This window comes from Pseudopipra pipra, chromosome 2, assembly GCF_036250125.1.
Source record: "Pseudopipra pipra isolate bDixPip1 chromosome 2, bDixPip1.hap1, whole genome shotgun sequence".
Classification (NCBI taxonomy): domain Eukaryota; kingdom Metazoa; phylum Chordata; class Aves; order Passeriformes; family Pipridae; genus Pseudopipra; species Pseudopipra pipra.
Window position 1 is genome coordinate 101,469,269 of NC_087550.1, and position 23,582 is coordinate 101,492,850.

Genomic DNA, 23,582 nt, shown 5'->3' on the forward strand with positions numbered 1-23,582 from the left:
TTCCATGTAAACATGAGAGAAACCTTTTACTGTGAGGGCGACTAGGCTCAGGTTGCCTAGAGAAGCTGTGGAGTCTCCATCTCTGGATATATTCAAAGTCTGATGTGGCATGGTCCTGAGCAACCTGCTCTAGCTGATCCTGCCTTGGGACTAAATGGACTAGGGGAACTAGGTGATCTCCAGATGTTCCTTCCAATTACAATGATTCAGTGATTCGGTTTGTCTGGATGAAGAGAAACATGTTGGTAAAGGTGCCCAGCCAGTAGAAATATCACCAGTTAAAAGGAATAAAAAGGATAATATGGAGGGAGAATAGCAGACTATTTGGTTTGTTTTGGCTTGGTGTTGAAAGTGGACATATATTTACAATATAAAAAGAAAGTATTTTAAAAACAATTCTTGTAAAAAACTGAGTAGAACAACACACTTCATTGGAAATTAACAGCCTCAAAACATATTACTGTTGGAATTTTGATTCCTAAAACCAACATGATTGTTTCTTTGCAGGTGGGTGGCCTAGCACTCAGGAAGCTGACAATGTACTGGGTTTGAGTGGGCTCATTACTTTATCTTTCCATTTTTCAAAAAAGAAAGTAGTACTGTTTCCATCTTATCTAAATCAATTTCAGATCTAAATATGAAACTAAATGTGGGTATTTATATTCTCTGCACTGACTTGTTTTTATTTATATGGAAAATTATGTGATTAAAAGCCATAATGGGGAAAAGTAAGAAGAAAGTACTGGTACTCAATGCTTGTGCCACCTTTTTTGTCACTGAAATTCAGGTATTTAGCATTAATCCTTGTTGATTCAGTTGAGAACCCCTGTTTATTTCATCACACCTAAAAAATCAAGGAGGCTAATAGACAACTAATTAAATATTAAGTCCCCATTCATTCTGCTACACATCAGTGACTGCTGAATACCAGCGAAGGAGGTGGGAGGGAAGAGAATATAAACAGCTGTTTAATGAAAGCTGTGTCAAGCTGGAATGCATATTGCTAAAATATCTGTTTGTGGCAAGCCAGACATCTTCAGATCAGGTGAACGAAGTGTTGTCTAAGTCAGTTTTCAGTGGACTGGAGTCAAATGTGAAAAGTGGCCCTTGCTGGGAATTTCAGTGGCAAGCCTTTGCCTACAGAGTGGAGTAAATGTGGAGAGATAATCTTTTAATTTTAAGTCCTGGAGGAAGGGAGAAGGGAGAGAGGAGTGGTTGCAGTGCTAAAGTATATTCTGTGCTGGTACTGTGCATAAGAAAAAAGCCCTCACTCAACTCTCTCGTGAATCTCTAAATGCAAGGATGTAGTTCTGTGTATTTATATAACAACTTCCAATGAAACTAGGTTAAGTACATCAGTGTTGATAAAGTTTTTCTTTTGATCAAAATTTACATGATCTGTTTGGGAAAACTCATTTTCTACTTGTTTCCAGCCACATCTGTACCAGATTGTACGGAGGCTGAGGGATCTGTACTTTTGTTTCAATGTATATTGCAACATTTTTATTGCATTCCACAGGTCCTCCAGTAAACGTTACTTGCAATATTTTTATCAACAGTTTTGGATCAGTCACAGAAACCACAATGGTAAGTGCTATGATGTCATTGGCAAGAGAACAGCAATACTTAATATATGTCATGAACAAAACCTGTCAATTTTTCTATTTATTGTTCAACTTGCAGGTCCTCCTGTAAATGTTACCTGCAACATATTTATCAACAGCTTTGGTTCAATAGCAGAAACTACAATGGTGAGTGGGACTGGTCATTGAAGCCATCTTGTGAAGGAGTGGGATGTGATGTAGAATAGGGATGCTCAGGACGTGGGGACATTGACTAAGTTATTAATCTACTAAAAACCTACAAGCCAAATAATAATAATAATAAAATAAAATAACAAAAAATAAATATAGAATAATTATATAAGAGATATATAAATTACTAAACTCGCCTATCAAGTCCAAATGCACCTATATAGGAACCCCACCATAGTCTGTACTGTGATAGCAGCAAATATAAGTGTTTGCAAACCTGCTTTCTCAGGTTTTATTAGCACTGAAGAGACAGAGGAATGGCTGGAGCTCAGCTGTGGGGCTCCCTGCCAAGTACTCCATGTTCGAGTGTGTTTTACACCACATGCTGAATTATCTGCTGCTGCAGATAACAGTCTTGGTTAACTTAGATAAATCTTTGTGAATTGCAGCCGCATCACTAACTGAAGTGAATGCAAAACATGAATCAAATGGCTATAACATATAGGTGTAAGTCTTAGGCATTTTGAGGTTAAATAGGTACTAGGAAATTACGGGATTCCACCTGACTGAAATATGTATTTTGACTGAATGCAAAGAATGCACTCAGTCAAAAAAAAAAGAAAAAAAAAGCCAAAATGAAAATGCCAGTTTTAATTATGATAAATCTAAAAATAAACAGTTCTATTTTTTCATCTCAGCATGAGATTTTGATTTTAATTTAGAATTATTAATTTAGGATTAACCAAATCAAGCTAAAAAAATGAAAATTAAAATTTTAGTCCAATTTTTTTTTAGTCTAGAAGACTAGCAGTCTATTATCTTTTTTCAATATTTGCTAAGAAAAATAAGAACTATTCTTCTGGGTCCATTTAGAAAGATTCTGAGTTTTGAAATCCTCTTTTTCAAAAATGAACAAAAAAGATCAGTTGTTTATTCAAGCCTACATACACCTGACTATGGGGGTTAGTCCAGAGAGATATTTTTGATGGCTTTCTCATCATAATGTGATAAACCCATAATAAATATTAGGTGCTCATATCTATGGAACTTTTGAAGGAATTGCAAAGTAGTTTCACAACTGTTTTCTAGGTATTTCTACGCAGTATCCAGATCTTTCTGAATTTTCTGAAGCCAGAGGCAATAAAGATGCTTGGCTTCCTGTAGGACTGATATCCTTGTAACTAAAAATGAACTTGCTACCCACAAAAGGACTTGAAGTAAACCAAAGAACTACTTTTTTATAAAATGGAATAGATACTGCCTTGAAGAACAGATAGTTAGCCCAGCTTATGTATTTTGTTTAATATTCACTTAGACTCAGTTGTAATTCCTGTCATCATTTCGGAAAGCGGTGACTAAGGAATGTAGAAACATAAAACTTCTGCTCCTAAATAATTTTATTTAAAACCCCATCCTGTTACTTAATATTTTCTATAGATAAAAGGCAAGTTTTTTTAGGCCAGATTGTTTTCTAAAATAGTGTGAGAAAGACTCTACTATAATTGACAGTCTGTAACATACATAGCTATAAAACGAATAGATAACTTAATGCTTTAGATTATTTATCTGTAATATTTTAAAAGCACCTTAAAAGAAAATTAAAATTAATTTAAAAATTACAAGGAAAAAACATATCATGGTGTAACATAATTATCAACAGACTTCATTTTCATTATTTTTGGAAAACTTCAATGGTTTTCCTGTGTTTAAAGAATTCTGAGAAGATAGCCATGAATGTAGCCTTTTTACCCAACCATGTCTGTTGATCCTAGTACGCAGAGCCATCAGCATAGCATTAAGTAGCAAAAATCCTGCACGTTACTAGCTTTACAAGATGGCATTCAATGAAAATATTTGCACGACCTAATGCTGATTGCATTAATTAGACTCCTTCATTGCTTTGATTAAATCCCCTCATTGCATTTTACCTTCTATCAAATATGTTAATGTGCACCTTTCCAATGTTCATTAACACATTTTGCGAAAACAGCCAAACATTCAAGTAGTTGAAAACAAAGACTCTTGGCTTTCTTATTTTGCTTTGTTCATAATATCTGCTGAAAGTGTGGAAAGATTTCTCTATGATGCTGTTCAATGGTTTGATATTGATTTTCTTAATGCTGTCACTTCTTTAATGCCTATTGTGACTAGTTTTAGCAGTCTGCTCTGAGAGCCAGACATCAATTACTGTTCTATCTACTTTGCCTTTCTGAAATAGATATAATCGTGGTAAAACTGTTGGCATCCCTTGTGATAAATAACAAGTTTTGTTTGACTCTTAGGAATCGTTTTTCCCTATAAAATGCTCTTGATGGTTTTGACATAAAACTAAACGATTCATTTAAAAGCCTGGATTGCAAATTCAATGGAGACACTCCTGTCTCAGAGGAGAGGAATGCTTAGTGAAACCATGTATATATACTGAAGGGACATTATCAGAATATAACTTGGACGATCTACAGCAGTTCATTGGAAACTTGGGAGATGAAAACTTGTTTAGAGAAGCTTTCAGTAGGAGAAATTAACATGGAAAATAGGATTACAGTCCCAGACCTACTAAATTCAGTAAGCCAGGTTTTCAATAACATTATCAAGAGTATTTGCTGTTTTCTGATTAAGACAGAGAGCAGGATAAAATTCCTCCCTGTGTGAAAAGCCAGCACAACTCCAGTGTGCAGCACACTCTTCTAAAACTAAAACTTTTAATTCAGAAATAAAACAGGATTTTGTGCTGGTTCACATGGATGAATTCCACAGACTCTTCATGAGTTTTAGTCCCAAAGATCTAGAGAAACGAAATGCATATATATCAGTCATTCTGCTCTATAATGCACATATGGGACAGTATCCCAATAGATTTCTTTTTTCCTGCAAAAGAAATGTTTTTCTTCCATATTAGAATGATATATATTATACCAAAATGAAAACAGGGAAAAAAAGGCCAGAGTCAAATAATATAGTTGGAAATTTTCTTCATTGATTCATCTTTCATGTAAGTCCTAACTTGCAGAGAAAGAGAAAAAGATGATCCTGAGTAACTTCGCTGAATAAAGCAGTAAACTCTGTATCTATTTTTGGAAGCATTCACACATGCAGTATTCAGCAGAAAATTCACTGTACAGCATGACTGCTGTCGAGTATCACAGATGAGTAATCTGCATCAGCCTGGGCAGCATCCCAAAGAATTCAGATGTTCAGTGTTGCTAATGATCAGGATTTTTTAGCTATCAGCTGTAGGAGAAGCTAAGAGAGTTTGTACATTGACAAGCTAATTGTTAATTACAGAAATGACTAACTGTGAGGACATTATTATTGTCATTATGCCCTATAATCAATGACTGACACTATGGAGCAGGTTCTCTGTTGGGGTGAATGCATCAAACTCCGGTTGTGTTTTAAATACTTATGTTAGCAGAAAAAAATTGCCATTCCTTTATTTTAAAAGCTTGGCTGTGGCTGGCTGTATGATACTATCTTCCAACAAGAAAAAAACTTAAACTGTAATTACAAATAAGCTTCTTAGATCCTGATTAATTCGCATGTATAGTTTTAAATATATAAAAGGCTCCCACTGAAGTAATTGGGGACACCTTGAATGCTTAGGTGCATAGGTAACCAAGTGCTTTTCTGTTGCATGGCCTTGAAATAGGTCATTAAACCACTACTTTTCAGTTAGCATTCCTATTTAGTCTTTTTGGTAAGCCCCTTCAATTCATGGAAGACCAGCTAAGTCGGCTGTTTGTCTCAGACACCTGACTCAACTTCTGGGAAATCAGTGCTGTTGGAGGGGAAGATGGGAGGAAAGCTAAGATCTAAGATAAGTGTCAGTTCAGAAACAGAAAGTAGCACTGAAGAGGGAGGAGGATTCCCCTGCACTGCCCCTGCCATAGCAGTGCCTGAGAACAAAGGAATCCAGAGCTTTGCTGAACCTCTGGGCAGTGGATCTGGATTTGGATTTGCTGTAAGATGATTTCTATCTACATTCTTATAACATAAACTTAGTATATCTCTGGATTGAGTCCCTAAATCTTCAGATAAAGCTACTGAAACTAATCAGATTAATATTCTTTCAGTATGTTTGTATTACTCTGACCTTATGGCTTGAGAACAGAGGAAAGCTGTTTATCTGAGTTGCCTTAAGCTATTGCTAGCATTGGTGTTGCAACTGAGATGAAATCTTTAGGTCCACACTCCCTGTTCAGAGTGGTGGTGCTGTCAGAAAGAATTTGTAGAGCAGGTGTACTCCTGGTTGTGTAGGAGTGCATTACTACAGTCCACCCACTTCTACCCTCAGGAACTTGCAAAATACACATTGTAGTCTGCCTCAGCCCCGTGTTGTTCTACCATTCTCAAGAGAATTTTTCTTCAAAAGACAGTTACAATGTTAGCACAGGAAAAGTAAATTCAAAATTCTGCACATGATTAGGTCTGAATGTGTAAACACACATCCCTCTCAACTGCTCGTACTGCAAGCATAGGAGGGAAAAATAATGCTGTTTTTATGATGTGTATCTTATATTTCCATTTTTATTTCTCATTAAAAAATATATATACATATATATGTAAAACCTATCAGACATAAACAACAGTTTCAGTTCTATTTTGTTTCTAACAAGGCTTGCAGAGGGAAAGCATCGGTGTGATGGCTCTGATATTTATGAAGGGACATACTGAAAAATGTATTTTAATCCAATTGGCATTATTCATGATTTTGGTATAATATATATCATCATATGCAAGCTCTTCTATGAACAAAGATTTTTTAGACTGCTTTTTATTATCTAAATCACCAACCACGGAGGTTCATTTTATCATATATTTCTGTATAATTTACTGATTTGACTTATTTATGATTTCTGTATCATGGGGGAAAAAATCCCTGTGCTTTTCATAGGCTTCATTATATATCTTATTACAAAGAAAAATTAAAGGTAGTTGCGCAACTAGTTGTAGAAGTTTTATTCTATCAGCAGTTGCTGATGACAGCTCCTGCCTTCTTTTCTGCAGAATCACAGTCAAGTGCTTTCCTGGATTTATGACTAAGCTGTCCCATATAAAGTTTAAGACACATATAAAGACACATATAAATTTAAAGACACATTATAAACATAAGACACTCAGTTTCTAAGACTGGGAAATAAGGAATAGTGTGCTTATGGATAGTGCATCCTTACAAGATGTGATGACATTTTATAAGCTCAGAACTGCAAGTAGCTATTTGATCTTTAAATATCGGAAATAAGACCATCATAAAAAGTACAATATGGGCTTTTGTAAGTATCTTTAATAAACAGGCTATTCTTGAGACCACTCTCAGGTCTGTCTTGCTTTGATTAGTAGACATTCCTGTTTTGATTCACATCTATGCAAAACAACAAAATGAAAATGAAAAGAAAAAAGGAGAAAAAGTCATGCTCATAGCAAGATTGTAAAGCATCATCCATTGGGTTAAAAAACTGCATTAGTTTGGATGTCAGAAGTGTTCTATCAGGGCAACAGCACACCTCCCTACCACCCTACTGGGCAAAGGGTGGGAAAGCTGAAGCTTGGAAGGGCTTGTTCACAGAGTCTGCATATAGGACAAGTTGCAGCTCCAATCAGAGTGAGAATATTTATCTACATTTCAAGAATAATAAGTTCTTTAGACTATGCAGTTCAGTTACTTAACTAAACCCAGGTCAGCTCATACATTTTCCAAGTCAAAAGCAGACTGCTGCCATTTTAGTGTACTGCGGTTACCATAAAGCAAATCCTGAATGTGAGTGGTTTGTACTGTCAACAGAATTATTTGATTAAATATTCCTTCAGATAATATAATCAATATTAATTAAGATTTTATTTTTAGAGAAAGAGTAGATGTGTTTCTAAGAGAGTGTTCACAAGCAAATTAAAAATAGTAATTTCAGGTAAATATGCTATGAAAGCAAAGAAAACTGGGGGAGATGACTTTGGAAATTCGGGATAAGGAGAATAAGCATCTGCTTCTTTCCATTCCCTCCAGAGAGTTTAGCCCCTAAATGCTCTTTACACACTCCCTGTTAATAACCAGTTCTTGGCAGTGTTAGTGTTCATTCTATATAAACCTCTAAATAATTGCTGCCTTTCCCAGCTGTGACTAGGAGACCACTGAGCAGAAGAATACATTTAGGCCAATTTTAATGGGATGTAGAGAGAGAGGAGTAAATGAAGAAACACAGAGAGGAAAGCATACAGTAGATAGAAAAAGCAAACAAATAGTAAATAAGAAGTGCTGATTTAATTTCTTCTATACAATTTTGGCTTCACTGGAATTAGCAGCTATTCATGAGTACATTAGACATAATTGATTTGCATATTGGAACCAATTTATTTAAATTGCTAGTTTCACAGAATTTTTGTTGAAATTGTATATATCTAACTGCAATGCTTTTTGACTTTCTAAGCACCTCTGAGTTAATTCATAGAATTTGAAAGAGGGTTATATTTGATATTGGAGGTTGCAGTTAATGTTTTTCTCATCACTAAAGGAATTTTGATTTGGAAAATGTACCTGTTGGTTCAGTACAGCATTTTGACAACTTTATTTTCAAATGACAGCTCTAATGTTCAAAGGATAACACAAATGTTTGCTGTAATCCTGGTACTGTAGTAAGTCTAAAAGCATAAAGAAAGCTAAAGCAGGCTTCCAGTTTTGATGGCTTAGTAACCTGTTTACATGGCATTTCTGTAGGACTACAGAGTGAACATTTTTTTGAGACAGCAGTGGAATGACTCACGTCTGGCTTACAGCGAATATCCTGATGATTCCCTGGATTTGGATCCCTCTATGTTGGACTCGATTTGGAAGCCAGATTTATTCTTTGCCAATGAGAAGGGAGCAAATTTCCATGATGTCACAACAGACAACAAGTTGCTGAGGATTTCTAAAACTGGCAAAGTGTTGTATAGTATCAGGTAAACCAATTAAATTTACTTTTTTTCTCTTCATCCCCTTCTTTCTCCTCCCTGTTTTTCTGGATTAAATGTACATATTTAATTTTTTGTATTCCCATGTGTACAGCTTAAATGAGACTTAATCATATTAGGGTGGAAGGAAAATTTGCCCATGTTCCTTTGCTAAGCTTTTACTTTTCGCAAAATAATCTCTAAGTGGCACAGCGGTACTTCTTAGTCTTGTTGAAAACTTGAGGCTGTCTAGAACTTTAATGGTATGCCTCAATAATTCCCATTAGTGTTAGCTCAAGTCACTACTCTTACAAAGAGAGGAAATCAACTCTGTAGTCTGTAGGTTGCAATTTAAAAGTAAAGGGAAATAGTATTTTAAATGACTGCTCGACACTTTAAGTAAAAACATGCTTGAATGCAATAGATTTGATGCGCAAGTCACTGGCTAATTGTTTGTATCTATTCACATTTAAAAATAACTGAAATTATGGAAAGTGGTGTGTTTTTTTTTAAACTAAGTGCATTGAAGTGTGTGTCATGTGACTAGATTAAGGCTGAATTAATAAACACTGACAAAATATGATTTGATATGACCTGATGAAATGGGAAATATGCAGAGAAACAGAGTTGTATTCCACAGGCATAAACAGCAGCAAACAGTCTGCAGTATTTATTTGACATTCAGCTTACGGTGAGATGCTAATTGCTGAATCATGGCTGGGCTTCGCGAACGAAGATTTGGGAAGGCTCTATCCACATTTGGTACAGGCACGCTGGTGGCTTATGAGGCCAATATGAGACAGACATATCCGATTGCAAAAGGCACAGCAGAAAGACTCCTTAGGTGGTATCTTCTGCAAGACACGGTTCTTTCTGCGTTGCCTTTTTTCCTCGAGAGTGATCCTGCGTGTGTTCTCGAAGGAGACAGCTGCGTTATAGATGGTGTGTCTCCAGACCTCCCGATTGGAGGCCAGAGTAGACCAATTATGATGATCAATATGGCCAAGGCTGAGATGTTGTTTCAGGGAGTCCTTGTATCTTTTCTTCGGGGCTCCTCTCTTGCGGCAGCCGGTGGCAAGTTCACCATAAAGCAAGATCTTAGGGAGGCGGTGGTCCTTCATCCTGGAGACGTACCCTGCCCAGCGCAGCTGTGTTCTCATCAACATGGCCTCAATACTTGTGACTACTGCTTGCTCTAGAACAGACGTATTGGTCACAAAGTCTGACCAGTGGATGTTTAAGATTGTACGGAGGCAGCGTTGATGGAAGCGTTCTAGGAGACGCAGGTGGTGGCGGTAGATGACCCATGATTCGGAACCATACAAGAGAGTAGACAGCACTGTGGCTCTGTAAACACTGATCTTAGTACTTTTCTTCAAGTGTTTATTACGCCAAACTCTTTTGTGCAGTTTTACAAAAGCACTGTATGCCTTTGCTAACCTGTTGTCTATCTCTCCGTCAATCTTACCATCCGAGGAGATGAGGCTACCAAGGTAATTAAACTGTTGGACTGATTTGAGCTCTGATTGGCCAATGGTGATGTGGGGATGATGGGGGACTTCCTGAGGTGCGGGTTGATGGAGGACCTCTGTGTTCTTTAAGCTAACTTCCAGCCCAAAGAGCTCAGCAGCATCTGCAAAGCAGGATGTTAAACACTGCAGAGCTGCTTCTGTGTGGGCAACAAGGGCGGCGTCATCAGCATAGAGCAGCTCCTGGACAAGATGGTTTAAGATCTTGGTGTGGGCCTTCAGTCACCTTAGGTTGAATAGACTTCCATCAGTACGGTATCGAATGTAGATACTGTCCAGAAGACTGTGAATAGGGTAGGAGCGAGAACGCAGCCTTGTTTCCCACCATTCCTAATTAGAAAGGGCTCAGAAAGTGTGTTGCCATATCTGACTTGGCTGTGCTGATCCTCATGGAGTGAAATGATCATTTTAAGGAACTTGGGGGGACAACCTAAACGTTCCAAAATCTGCCACAGACCTTTTCTGCTCACAGTATCAAAAGCCTTGGTGAGGTCGACAAAGGTTACATAAAGACCTTTGTTCTGTTCCCTACACTTCTCTTGCAGTTGTCTGAGATAATTGCTGAATATAGGTAGCCAAAGATGCAAAACACTCTATTTATTGCTCTTATGATTGTTCAAAATGAATTAATTACTGCTTCTTATTTGTTCTTTGTTCCTAGGAATGCTTCTTGGCTTTTGCCTTTCTAGCACTGCAGAAAGTAAACATGACTGTATTTGTTTAACAGGTTGTTTAGTGAATTTACTCATCTGTAAAGCAGATTAGATTTGAAGGCAGTTGTTTCTGATGGGGCATTCTGTTTGTGACCAAATTTTCATTAGAGGAATTATTATTGATCCAGGCTCAGGATAGCTGTGTTCTTTGGGATGTTAAATAAATAAGTATTAGCATGGTACTTCCTCCATTTACATAATTCTTGTGGAAATTTCTTGATAAGAGCCCAGTAATATTTGGATGAATTGAGTGAGGTGGAAAGCAAATGGTTACTGAGCAAGGTTTTAAACTGCTGTACCTGAACAGTTTGAGAAAAATAATAGGATACAAGAATGGAACTAGCACTAGCAGAGTGATACATATGCTGTCACTTACAAATATTTTCTGTTTCACCCTGAGAAAGAAATGAATGTATATGTTTGTTGGAATGACATCAGACACCATCTTATGGGAGGAAAGAGTGGAGTTGGGTGCTGTTGTGAATGCAGATGGATAATTTTCCTGACATTTGCCCATGCGGCAAAAGTAATATTTTGAGCTGCTATATCACATTTGTAAAGTTCCCACACCTAAATGCAAATTAATTGGAAGCAGAGTAAGCAATATTGCAACAGAGCACTAAGCAAAGCTCATTGCTTCTCATTTGTGTGTAACAGAGTAACAGTCTTACCTGGCACCTGTAACATGGCATATAATTTTTTAGCACTTTAAAGAAAACTTCCAGAGTATGGAAACTTGAAATCAGAAGGAATTACAAAAACTTGTCTTTGTTCTCTAGATACTGGGCTAGATACATCTGTGTTATGTCAGTTGCTTGTAGTTATGCTATGTGTAAACAAGAATAATTTAGTGATTGGTTTCAGCATATTGGGAATGTTCTATGGCTGCCATTTTCACTACTGCACCAATAGCACTTTGCCTGCCATCATGATGTTTAACATTTAGCATTTAGTGTGCTTTAAGTGTTTAAAGCACTTCACAAACACGTCTGAGATGTTGCAGTGTCGGCTGTTTTGTCGTATTTCCAAATTTAATAAAATCAAGGTCAGGTTAATCTCTCATAAATACAAACCATTCTGTGCATAAAATGAGATAGAACTGCTCCTGGTAAATAATGGGTAAGAAGCAAAGTGCATGTATTATAAGGGAATGATATCCCTCTTCCCTATATACTGCACTGAGAACATAGAAATACACCATGCAAGAGACTCTAGTTTGTGCTGTTGAATGCTCTGAGGCCAAACTTGCCCTTTGTGAACACAGTTTGGAAGGTCACCTGGAACTACAGCTCAGGGTCCATATTTTACTAAAACAAGACATTTGATGTAGGATATGGGTGCTCAGATAAGTCATTAAAAGGTGAGTGAGGGTCTGCCCTGTGTGTTACCTCTACTGCAGTGCTTGGCTATGGGAATTATCTCACCCTGTGGTAAGCATGAGGGTCTTCATCCTTCTTTCAGTGAGGGATAAACCATCCTACATTTGTTGGTGATGGTAGGCATGATGTAGATTTCCATCATAGTTTACCTTATAATAATTAGCTACATTGCTCATGCTTGCAGATTCCTGCATCTACATTTAATTCTCTGGGAGTTGTTACAGGAAACAAAAGGGTTGTTGATGGTTGATGTACCCACCTATGAATCATAAGTTTAGGAATCAAATGCCATTTTTAGATGTTTGCTGCATGCTCAAATGACTATCTTGATATTTGTTTTGATCTGAGATAGCATGCTATATAAAGCCTCAGTCTCTATATCTGGACAACTGGTCTAAACCTTTGGGTGCTGCAGGAAGAACTAGAACCGTGTGGAGGGAAGAACCCAGCACTACTTAATACTACAAATATATGCTATTGCCACTAGAGATGTAGCAACAACTCTTAGAGGCACATGTATTTTGAGAAGTCAGCAGTTACAGGAAAGTTATATTCAGCAACCAACTCCACTTTAGTCAAGATCAGTCTCAGTTGCACTCTCCAAACTGTTAAGTAGCTATAACTTCTATTTTAAAGCACTCTGCAGAGAGCAGTCAACACCAAGGGTTTGTATAGCAACGTTCAATAAAATTAGTTTGTGTTTATTTTGTATGCAGAAAAAAACAATGAGAGTTAAAATCGTAATCTACATAATGTCGCCCTCTAGATACTTGTGACTCATCCACTCCCAACCCTTGACTGATCTCTGCATGGATTTTGACGGGGCTTATGCACTTGGAAAGCGTGGCAGCACTGTGTGATGATACTAAGAATCCTGTTCTAGGCACTCACATTCTGTATGACACCTGTATTTTGCATCGCATACACCACTGCACTGGTTTTATGTTCCAGGGACAATGATCATATCTGCTCTGGCCCATTGAGATCATCTGGGACATCAGGAAAATGCTAAATAAACTCACAGGAGGCTTCACATTCTCTCCAAGCCAACCATTTGTGGTACCTGATTCCCACAAATTCATTTCAGGCTGTCAGCCAGCTCGGAATATTAGCATCTGCCTGAAAGCTTATTTTAGCAAAGTGATAGAAAGTGGTTTTATTTAAGGTTTGTGTACTTTTTTTCTGCATTAATTGCCTGCTTCTCTTTTTAATATTTTCGGTGCATCTCAGCCATATGAGATTGATTCAGAAGGTGATATAAATCAACTGTAATGTTGATCCATAATAGGGGCCTCTGGTGGTCTAGTGGTTAGAGTGCAGGACTCGCACTGCTGCGACCCGGGTTCAATTCCCGGCCCCTTGGGCAGCTGGAGCTCGTCAGCCTTGTATGGCAATCCAGCTACTCACTGCCACTGTCCAAGCTTTGCTCGGCCCCGGCAGATGAACCTCAGGATTAAAGGGTGGGCTCAGTTCAGCGCACGCTGTGTCTCACCTAAAAAATCCACTGCGCAGGCTCGAAGGGTTTATGACCTTTCCCAAATCTTCGCTTGCGAAGACTGGCCATTATTATTATTATTATTTAATGTTGATCCATGGCACTGAACCTAGAATATATTGGTCAGGAAGGTAAAGGCATTGTAACGATTTTTTTTTTTTACCTCCTGCTCCAGAAAACACTCCCAGTTGCCTAATAAGGTTGTAGAGCTGTGCTCTGAATTGTGATGCCAGTGTATTTAGCCAGAAATAGTTACAAAGCAGATTATTACTACATATTTTTTAAACATGAGAAGATTCACAAATTCACAAATTACATTTCTTCTCCTATTTTTGCTGTTCGTGTGCAAAGAGCAATGAATTACGTAAGAAGAATTTTCTCAAGTCTTTCAAAATATCTGTTTTTCTGTCTTTGTCTTCACAGTGCCAGAAGTGTTACACTTACACAGACAATTAGTTCGTCATGGTTTCAACTACTGACCTAGTTTTAATTTTAAATGTTACTATGGACGAGGACAGGGTGTCTACTAGAAAGCACTTCTTTGCTGTAGGGCACCAAGAAACAGAGAAAGTTCAAGCTATTGGGTTGCTCCATTTGTATAGCTGTTCTAGGAATGATTACTTGCCACTCCATTTCAGCAACAGTTAGCTGACAGGATGAGTTGGCCCATCCAAAAGCCCTCATCTGCTTATGCAAGCCAAGGGAAGTATCTGTGCAAACAGCACATTTATTTGCAACACCAACTCCCACACCAGCTGCCTTACTCAGGAGTTTCCAAAATCAGCTGTTCCTAGTGTGGCCATAGTGCTCAGGGAGAGAACACTGAGTCAACTTTCTCCTGCACCCCCATGACCCCACACACCACTTTGTGTTATATTAGGAGTTATGACTACCATGTCCATCATGTAAATAATCAGAAGAAATCTATAGCGCTTTTATAATGCAGCTTTTCTGAGTGAAACTTCCGTGTTCCATAGTCTCCTCTATACTCATGTTTTTTGCTCTATGGGAAAGAAAAGCAGATCAGGGAAATACATAGGTAGCACTGCTAGTCCTCCTGCAGCAGACTACTCATATGGCAAAAAGTTCACTAGCCTTCTGAAATATGTTTTTTTTTAAATAAGGTCAGATCTTGAATTTTTTGTGTGGCTACTGCAGAATATGTTGCCATGTTACAGTGAAGTCAGGCATAGGTTTTCAAAAACACTTCTGGGGCACAGATTTTATCAGCTATATGATATTGAGGTTCCATTTATACCAATTGTGTATAAATCCTCCATGTCATGGCACAGTCTATCTTAGCAGAGTGGTAGAAAATGTTACGTTCTACAGCTCTGTGCATTCTGTGCTTTAATTTGATGACTTCAATTTTATTTTACAATCTAATGTTGGGATTTAAGAGGATTTGGACTTCACTAGCAGCATTGTCTTTCCATGTGACAGATTAGCAGAGGTGGGAGCAGAGAGATGTTTATCGTTACTGACACAGCTGTTTACTTATTAAACTCTGACCTCACACAATCATATTTATTACCTCAGGTCCTATCAGAATAATGCTGGTATTGACAAAGTGGAGATTTTCCCTTGGAAGTTAATGTCAATCAGCACAGGGTACTTTCCTTGAAAACTATTTAGTTCTTGCATTGGCAAAACTTCACACTATCCCATGCTAACTGCCCTGACTTTCCAGAAGCATAAAATAAACCACAAAACATACCTCATATACCTCAAAGTAAATTTTCCACATTTAAAACAAACCAAAACATCAATGCAGAAATGCTAACTGAAATAGAGAACGTATCTAAAAAAACTTTAACAGCTATTAGCTACTGTAGGCAGAGGTCTTATAGTACTACAATCACTAAACTTTATTAGACTGCACGATGTTACTGGGACACAGTGACTTCCCAAATTGTGGCTGTATGCTATGTGAATCCAGTGAACTTGACAAATTTGTCTTTCCATGGGCATGATTACAATAATAACAATGGTTTCAGAGGCCAAAAAATTGCAGCTTTTTGTGAGAGAAGCAGCCATTCTCATTATGGCTGAACCCAATGTCTTTGGATTATCATTAGCTGCTTGCTTTTCACCCTTCCTTTTTCTTTCCTTCTTTCCCTTATTCTTGCCTCTCCTTCCAGCCCCGCTCCCCTTCCTTGCAGGGTCTTTTAATTAAATAGGCTCAGATTCTTCTCATCCTTTGGGATTGTTTCCTAACACTCTCTTAACTGCATCACCCACTCCCATCTTTCTCATTCCCTTCCAATCTTCAAATTCAATCTGAGGATCTAGGCCTGGCTTTCTAATATCTTTGCTTTCCTGTTGTATCTAAAGTACTTGATTTTCATAACAAATAATGAAATCTACTAAATAAATAATAAAGCCTAATGTGGGTACTTTGTTATGCAACTAACACAGCTATTGTGAAAACCCCATTAATCATGCTGCTTACAGAAAGAATAATTTACATTTTAATGACACAAAATTAGTTGCTTTTTCACTTCATAAGGTATTTAAAGCAAAGCAGGGATATGGACATTATATCTGAGCATGTACTGCCTTACTTCTTCCTCTCATGCCATGCACATCTCCAGCTGACACATAAGAGCTCTGGAGGTGAGGTAAATACAAACACAAGAGGAGAGTTCCATAGACTGAAGGACAATGCTGCTAAGAGAACAAATGGCTCTGAACTGGTCATAAGTAAGCCTAAAGAGGAAGTTATAAAGTTTACAGCTGTATACACCTTGAATTCCTAGAACAATAGTCCAAGAGACATGAGGACGCCCACACACTAGATACCATTAAATGAACTTTGATAATTTTGAAGGGGATGAGATGATGTGACTATGGAGGGTAGCAGATGATTAGAGTTTATGGCCCAAGATGTCACTTTTATAGCCCTATATTCCTGAATCTCAAATAAAAAGGAAGACTTTGTTCTAAGTAAAAAAGTGAAAAATGCTGCTGGAGACCAATTTGTACATGGGAAGTTGTTCTTGGCTGGCAGGATCAAAAAATATTGGCAGGTGGTTACTTCTGGATGCCAATGGGACAGTTGCATTGCCAAGCACATGTCTGTACTGGCTCTCCTTATGGGTATTGGCAATGCCTGTCCTTGATTGCTGGTGATCAGTCACTTCATTTACCTGTTGAACTTGCACTGGAGCAGTTAAAGGTTAGGTGTAAAATAATGCAGATGCAGGAACCCCTTCTAAATGGTACAAAAAAGCATGTTTTCCTAGAACATGGTTCCAGGGCTGAAGGTCTTTTGCCAATTGAATTGCAATATGTGGCTTCGAACAGAGATGTTATAATGCCAGGAAGAAAGCAACACCATACTAAACACACACTGCAGGAAAACTAGATAGAAAATGACAGAGGAGAAAGGAGAGATGAAATACTGTTCTTCATGGAAAGGAACAGGTGGTTACAGAATTTAACTGTTACATGCAATCATACTTGAATTTAATTTCATAGATTTGTTTGAGCAATAATTGGAAAATCATTTGCTGGCAGCTCATGTGCTGGCTTTGTGTATCTGCAGACTGTGATTGCATTACAATGAGAAGTGGGATGCCTGTAATGAGAAATCCACCACCCTGCTCCCTGCCAGCTCCTGTGTTGTTAAGCAGTACATGAAGCAAAGCAAAGCACTGGAGGGAGGGAGACCACGCTCGGAAACAGCAGTGCATGAAACTCCAGTCTGTAGCTCACATTTAGCCATAGCAGAGAAGGCTCCGTGTCTGCTCTAAGCTCGACTTCAGCCCGTTCCCATCTGACAGAAACGAAGCTGCAGAACATGACAAATATTAAAGAGGAATTCCAGGACTCCTCAAAAAAAAGGGGGAAAGCAGTCAGTTTGACTGTTCTATTTAACAGGACAAAGCCTGTAGACTGTGAAAATTACCAGAATTGACATTCAAAATGATGAGTCAGGTCCCTGAAAAAATAATGAGATGGACTACAAAATGAAAAGCCCTTTAAAAGAAGAATACCACTGGGAATTTTATTTTTTTTTTTGCCTTCTGATATATGAACAGTGTGTGTGCCCTTCTCTCAGGCACAGATCACCCAAGAGAGGAGGCTGGGAAGACTATAAGGAGATTTTAGATTCTCCTCCCTGTTCCAGTGCTACTAGCCTGAATGGCATTTGCTCCTGTGTCATGCAATGCTGTCATGGTTGCTGTGCAACTTCATCTCCCCTGCCAGTTTAGTGGGGAACTTTGTCTGCTTTTGCTTAGGTAATATTTTTATAGTTTTTTTCAGCAGCTACAAGGATCAGGGATTTAATCTTTCAAAGAAAAAATGTACCAATAAAAGTATTTTTATCTTTATTGTCAGCTTAGAGCTTTAAGAAAAATACCAGAAAACTTGCAATTTACGATAGCATCTTTAGATTTAGCAATACTGGGAAAAAAATTCTACTTGTCTCACTAAATCCAACACTGGGGGGGTTGTACAGGTATAAGTCTTTTCATAAAAATGGCACATAGCCAATGCCAGCAGTGATCATGCATGTGCTATTTATGTTCTGGTATTTGAAACATAATGTCCTAGATTGTGAAATCTCCTGTCCCAGCAGCTGAGGTGCAGATGGGTGTAGTGTGGAAGAATGAAGGGATAAGAATAGAAACAAAATGTTATTTTTGACACCATGCCTACTCATGGTGAGGCATTTGTTGCTTTTCATGCTAGTGAGGAGATAATCATGGGGGTTTTTTTTGTGTAGAGAAGGGATTTTTACTCTTATCTCTATGACTATTTAAATTCCCAACAGTATTTCTATACTTAATAAGACTGATCCCAGTTATTTATCATTAGAAAAAACTCTGTGAGGAGGCTGTTGTTCTGTAGCCCAGTCACAGACCACCACTCTTGCAGGATAACTAATGAAAAGGATATTCCCGTCATCAGATACCTTGTATTGTGATCCATGGGGCATTTCTCATGTAGGATCAGTGTCCTCCTCTGGGGTGAGAAGTCACCTAGATCAAGGGAAGTTTTGGGTGTGTTGCAGCACATCAGGCTGTGATGTGATAGGTGTTTGTGAAGAAGTGGATTAGAATACAGTCTAACAGTCGCTGCAGACTGGGCAATGTCAGTCAGTCATGGCTGGGCTTCGTGAGCGAAGATTTGGGAAGGGCTCTACCCACGTTTGTTACAAGCACGCTGGTGGCTAAAAAGGCCAATACGACATAAGCACGTCCGGTTGCAAAAGGCACAGCAGAAACACTCCTTAGATAGTATATTTTGCAAGGCACGATTCTTTCTGCGTTGTCTTTTCTCCTCGAGAGTGATCCTGCATGCTTTCTCAAAGGAAGCAGCAGCTTTATAGATGGTGTGTCTCCAGATCTCCCAATTGGAGGCCAGAGTAGACCAGTTATGTTGATCAATATGACCAAGGCTGAGATGTTGTTTCAGGGAGTCCTTGTATCTCCTCTTTGGGGCTCCTCTCATGCGGCAACCGGTGGCAAGTTCACCATCAACGCTGCCTTTGTACAATCTTAAACATCCACTGGTCAGATTATGTGACCAGTACATCTGTTCTAGAACAAGCAGCAGTCACAAGTATTGAGGCCATGTTGCTGAGAACACAGCTGCGTTGGGCAGGGCACGTCTCCAGGATGAAGGACCACTGCCTCCCTAAGGGCAATATGTCATCTCAGTTAAAATTACATATTCTCCTAAATTTATATAAAAACGTATTCTTGGATTATGTAATGTGTAAACCCAATTCCCTAAGACTTGAATATGGTACTAGCAGTTCATTATTTCAGATTTGTGTTGTGGACCATTCACAAGCAGTCTGTCTGTGTAGTACTCTGAAGCATTTTTGTAGCACTGTGAGATAATCAGAGAAGTGCTGTGGTGGTGTTGAGCCCCAGCCTTCAAAATCCACAAGTGAAAGAATGAGATTGGAAATCATCTTGAGAACAGTCTATTTACAAACATTTTATTCCTACTGAATTTATTCCTTTTTTTTTTTTTTTTTCTACGCAAAATCCTTACCCTCTACTGCTTTGGGAGTTAGTTGTCAAAGGGCAGACTGGCCTCGAGACTTAATACCCTGAAGAGAGGTAGGAGTGACATTTGACAGGAACTGGGCAACAGGAAAAGTAGGGGAAAAGTGTATGAGGACAGACCAGGATACAAAGGGAAGAGTCTGGGCTCTGTGTCATGTAGGTGACTCTGGGAGAATTGTAGGGTAGATGGGCAGATATTGGAGCAGGTGGGAAAAGCATGTCCAGGCCAGAGAAAGAATCGGACAAAGGCAGGAATGAGCAAAGGATGAAGAGGAGACACAATATCTGAGCCCCACTACTGAGTTCAGGACTTGATTGCACTGCACGTAAATATGTCTGAGCCCCCTTGGCTGCACATGTGTGTCACACTCTCCACCGCCTTTTTCTCAGAGGACGTTGGCTGGCTACAGCAGCTGTGTTTAGGGCAGCAGCAGTGCCTGTGCTGAGCTCTGCTGCTGGTCCATCTGAGGCCATGGCTACTCACACCAGGAAAAGACACTGGCATTGCAAAACAAAATGTTCAGGTGTTAAAGATCACCAGCATGAGGTTTTCTGATTAATAACGTCAGGCTATTTATTTTTTTTCCCATGGGATGCCTTATTTTGGCTTCTGTGACAAAGGAAGCTACAGCCTGCAGGGCTTTTGTCTTTCTGTCTGCAGAAAGTAGGGAATGCAGACCTCAGAGTGATGCTGTCAGGGGGTTCCTGGGGTGACCAGAAATTAAAGATTTTGAGCTGAGGTGGGAAGAGACACAGGCCCCCAGCCCAAGTCTGAGTGATTTCTCAGGACACTATAGTGAAACCAGTGAAAGGGGGGAGTCTGAATGAAATGCTGAGTGAAGTCATCCCAGCAACACCTGCTGCACTTTGAAGACCTTTAAGGTCTCAGCAGATGCTGCTGAGAAGGACTTACCTGGTATATGAGAGAATCCTCAGAAAGAGAGTCCAAAGCTTAAGACAGACAATGCTGCCCTGGAGTACTTGAATCACAGCCCGATCTCTGCTACAGCATTGCTCAGTAATATTATTGATTGATTTATTTATTATTTTTGTCACAGTGACAGCTAATTGTTCATTCTTTGTTTTCTGGCTCTCATTCTGCATTTTGTTCTGTTTGTACTCTATTTGCACTATTCCAGGACTTGTTTCTTCCTTGGCTGTGGGGTAGGGAGGGAAAGAAGAGAGCAGCTTTTCCTCTCCTCGGAGGCAGCTTGCTGTCCCTGGCATTGTGCCTGGTGTGCTGAGGCGCTGGAGACGTGACTCGCTCCTGCTCTCTCATGAGCCCTCTCTGCTCAGCTGGAAAACATAATGTGCCCAACCCCAGAGCTTTCTGTGAGCCAGCTGTGCCACCTGAGTCTGGCTAGCAGGGACTAAAGGGTGCTCAGGTAGCTGAAGTCAAAATCAAGTCCATAATCAGCTTCTTCTCCTTTCAGTTTTACAGATGGTTCATAAAGCACTTCCCATCAGTGTTTTATGGTTCTATGCCACCAAATCTGTTGTTTATGTATCTCAAATGCCTTGGTGGTGGGGTGTTGAAAAATAAAATAATTGTTCTATAGCAGTTTATTCCCTTTTAATAATGATTAAAGTATTCATCAATGTAGTTCCACATTAAATTTGCTCTTTGCACAAAATCTCCAGGGGCCCCTCTTGAATTTGCCAAGTGTGAGACACTCATTTTGCCGAAACATTTTCTGTCAATGACACTGTTGTTATCGGCAATGGGGGGAGCTATATGTACCTAACACTTTCTATTTTTGATCCTATGTCCTTATTTATGTAAATATATAAGTAGTGACATGGAACTAGGGTTTGGAAACACTTGCAGTATCCTATTTTTACCAAAAATTAGTCAACTAGTATAAATTGATCCACCATCATGGACTTCAGTGGATCTATTTCAGACTCCAGCAGCTGAATATTTAGCTTGTAGTAATCTCATTGAAAATTAGTGGATCTGTGGATGATACCAGGCTATAAGCATTTGTTTCAACACTTGCATTACTCCTAGTGAAAGGGATTACAGAGGCAAAGATGTAAACTATGAGTGGGTACTCTGCTGAGGTGAGCAACAGGTAGAGGTAAAGCTATAAGGGCCTATAAGGCCCCTGATCTCTTGAGCTAGCCTCATTAACACAGTGAACGGAAATTATTTTTCATTTGTCAAGGTGAGAATAGAATAATTCAGTCTTCCTGAAAGACACCAGTGGCTAGGAAGTGAAAGTAGGACTTCAGGCTTTGTGTGGACCAACATAACGAACATTTTCTCATCTCACCTCCAGAAAAAAAAAAAAAAAGAATATATGTCTACCTAGTATCAATTTTTCCCTAGTGTGTCTTAAAAGCTGCAATTGGATGTATTTGTTTTCTCACGAGTTTGATATTAAAATAACAAGAGATCTCCCTGACCATGTATGTAGTCAACCTCCAAACTATTTGGGGTTTTTGGGAGTAGAAGAGGATTAAGGGGAAAGGAAACAAAGTCAGTGTGCATTCCTGACACCTGACAGTCAGTAAAATCTGAGGGGTGGATATGCCATGCCTACTTCAATGAATGCAACAAATGACATATTTACAAAGGCTATATTTGCATGAAGGCATGTTTGAAAAGAACTTAAAACATCTAAGCCCTATTTAGAAGATGACTGAAAAGAAGGAAGAGAGTGTGATATAGCAATGTTTCAGAAAATAAGGCAGAAGCAATGTTTTGTTAATTCTGGGGATTAGCAATTTAATTAGCTCAATCTTTAATGCAGGAAATTACCTAGTAAAAATGACACTAGTTAACATTTGCAGGGCGCTTAAAGTATTTAAATGAGGAAAGGACAGATTGTCAATGACATTTATATGTCTACTAGATATACTTTTTTCTCTAGATGACAATTTTTTTTAAGTTTATGCTATTTGCTTCCAAAGGTTAAATGGGAGTTTATTTACTATGGTAATATTGAGAGGAATACTTTTATTCATCTCAGTGCCCTTCACTAATACATACAACTGATCTCTAATTTCCTGATACTGTCATCTTGTTCACTGAAGACTGTGTCAAGATGAAAATAATGTGGCTTTCTATGCGATGTTGAATGTGATCTTTGAATTAAGACACAATTTTGATCTTAGTTACCTAAATATCATCTTTTTGTCATACTGATTTTATGACAGGATGGTAGGTCTAGAAGCCCAGTCAGGCCATCCCCAAAAATTAACATGATGAAGAAATAGACTGAAAGAGCTTGAATCAGCTGTATGTGGTAAGAACCAAAAAATTGCCTTGGGAGATAGAACTTAGTCAAGTGTTTCTCCATAGAGATCACATTTGTCCATGAGAAGACATAGTTTCAAGGTTATGTTTTCAAACAGCTGGCCCGTGGGTTCACTGACATAATTAAAAATTTATTCTCATTGTACTGTGTAAATGTTTCAGTTTCCCTTCAGATCAGACAATCTTGTTATCGTCCTTAATGATAAATAGAGACAGAGGGTTTTTTTAATTTGCTTTCTTTGTATCCAAGTGGTTTTTTGTGCTGAAGGTAATCTGAAATAGAAACGTACTTTTAAGATATGATTTAAACCAAAATCCTAACACTTCTGTTTTTCGAAACAGCTAGTTGTTTGTAATTATGCCATCCTACTGGTTTGCTAAAAATGGTTTCTTCTCCTCAAACAAAAAAATAAAAGAAATAAAGCAGAAAAGAAGTCTTGAAGCAGATTTCACTTAAATGTGGAAAGCTAAAATCAACTGAAAAAAAAAGGAGAAAAAAA

General features: G+C 38.5%; 1 protein-coding gene across 8 annotated transcripts in view; it reads left to right on the top strand.

Moving 5' to 3' along the window:
- GLRA2 (glycine receptor alpha 2) overlaps window positions 1-23,582 on the top strand; it is a 130,148-nt gene that overhangs the window by 24,518 nt on the left and 82,048 nt on the right. For 4 of the 8 annotated variants that reach the window (XM_064646658.1, XM_064646659.1, XM_064646654.1 and 1 more), the window contains exons 3-4: window positions 1,520-1,587; window positions 8,464-8,687. In XM_064646658.1, coding sequence (XP_064502728.1) covers window positions 1,520-1,587; window positions 8,464-8,687 — 292 coding nt within the window. Of the gene's footprint in view, window positions 1-1,519; window positions 1,588-1,683; window positions 1,752-8,463; window positions 8,688-23,582 lie in introns of all 8 variants that reach the window. The other 4 variants (XM_064646655.1, XM_064646657.1, XM_064646661.1 and 1 more) reach the window with 2 other exon arrangements.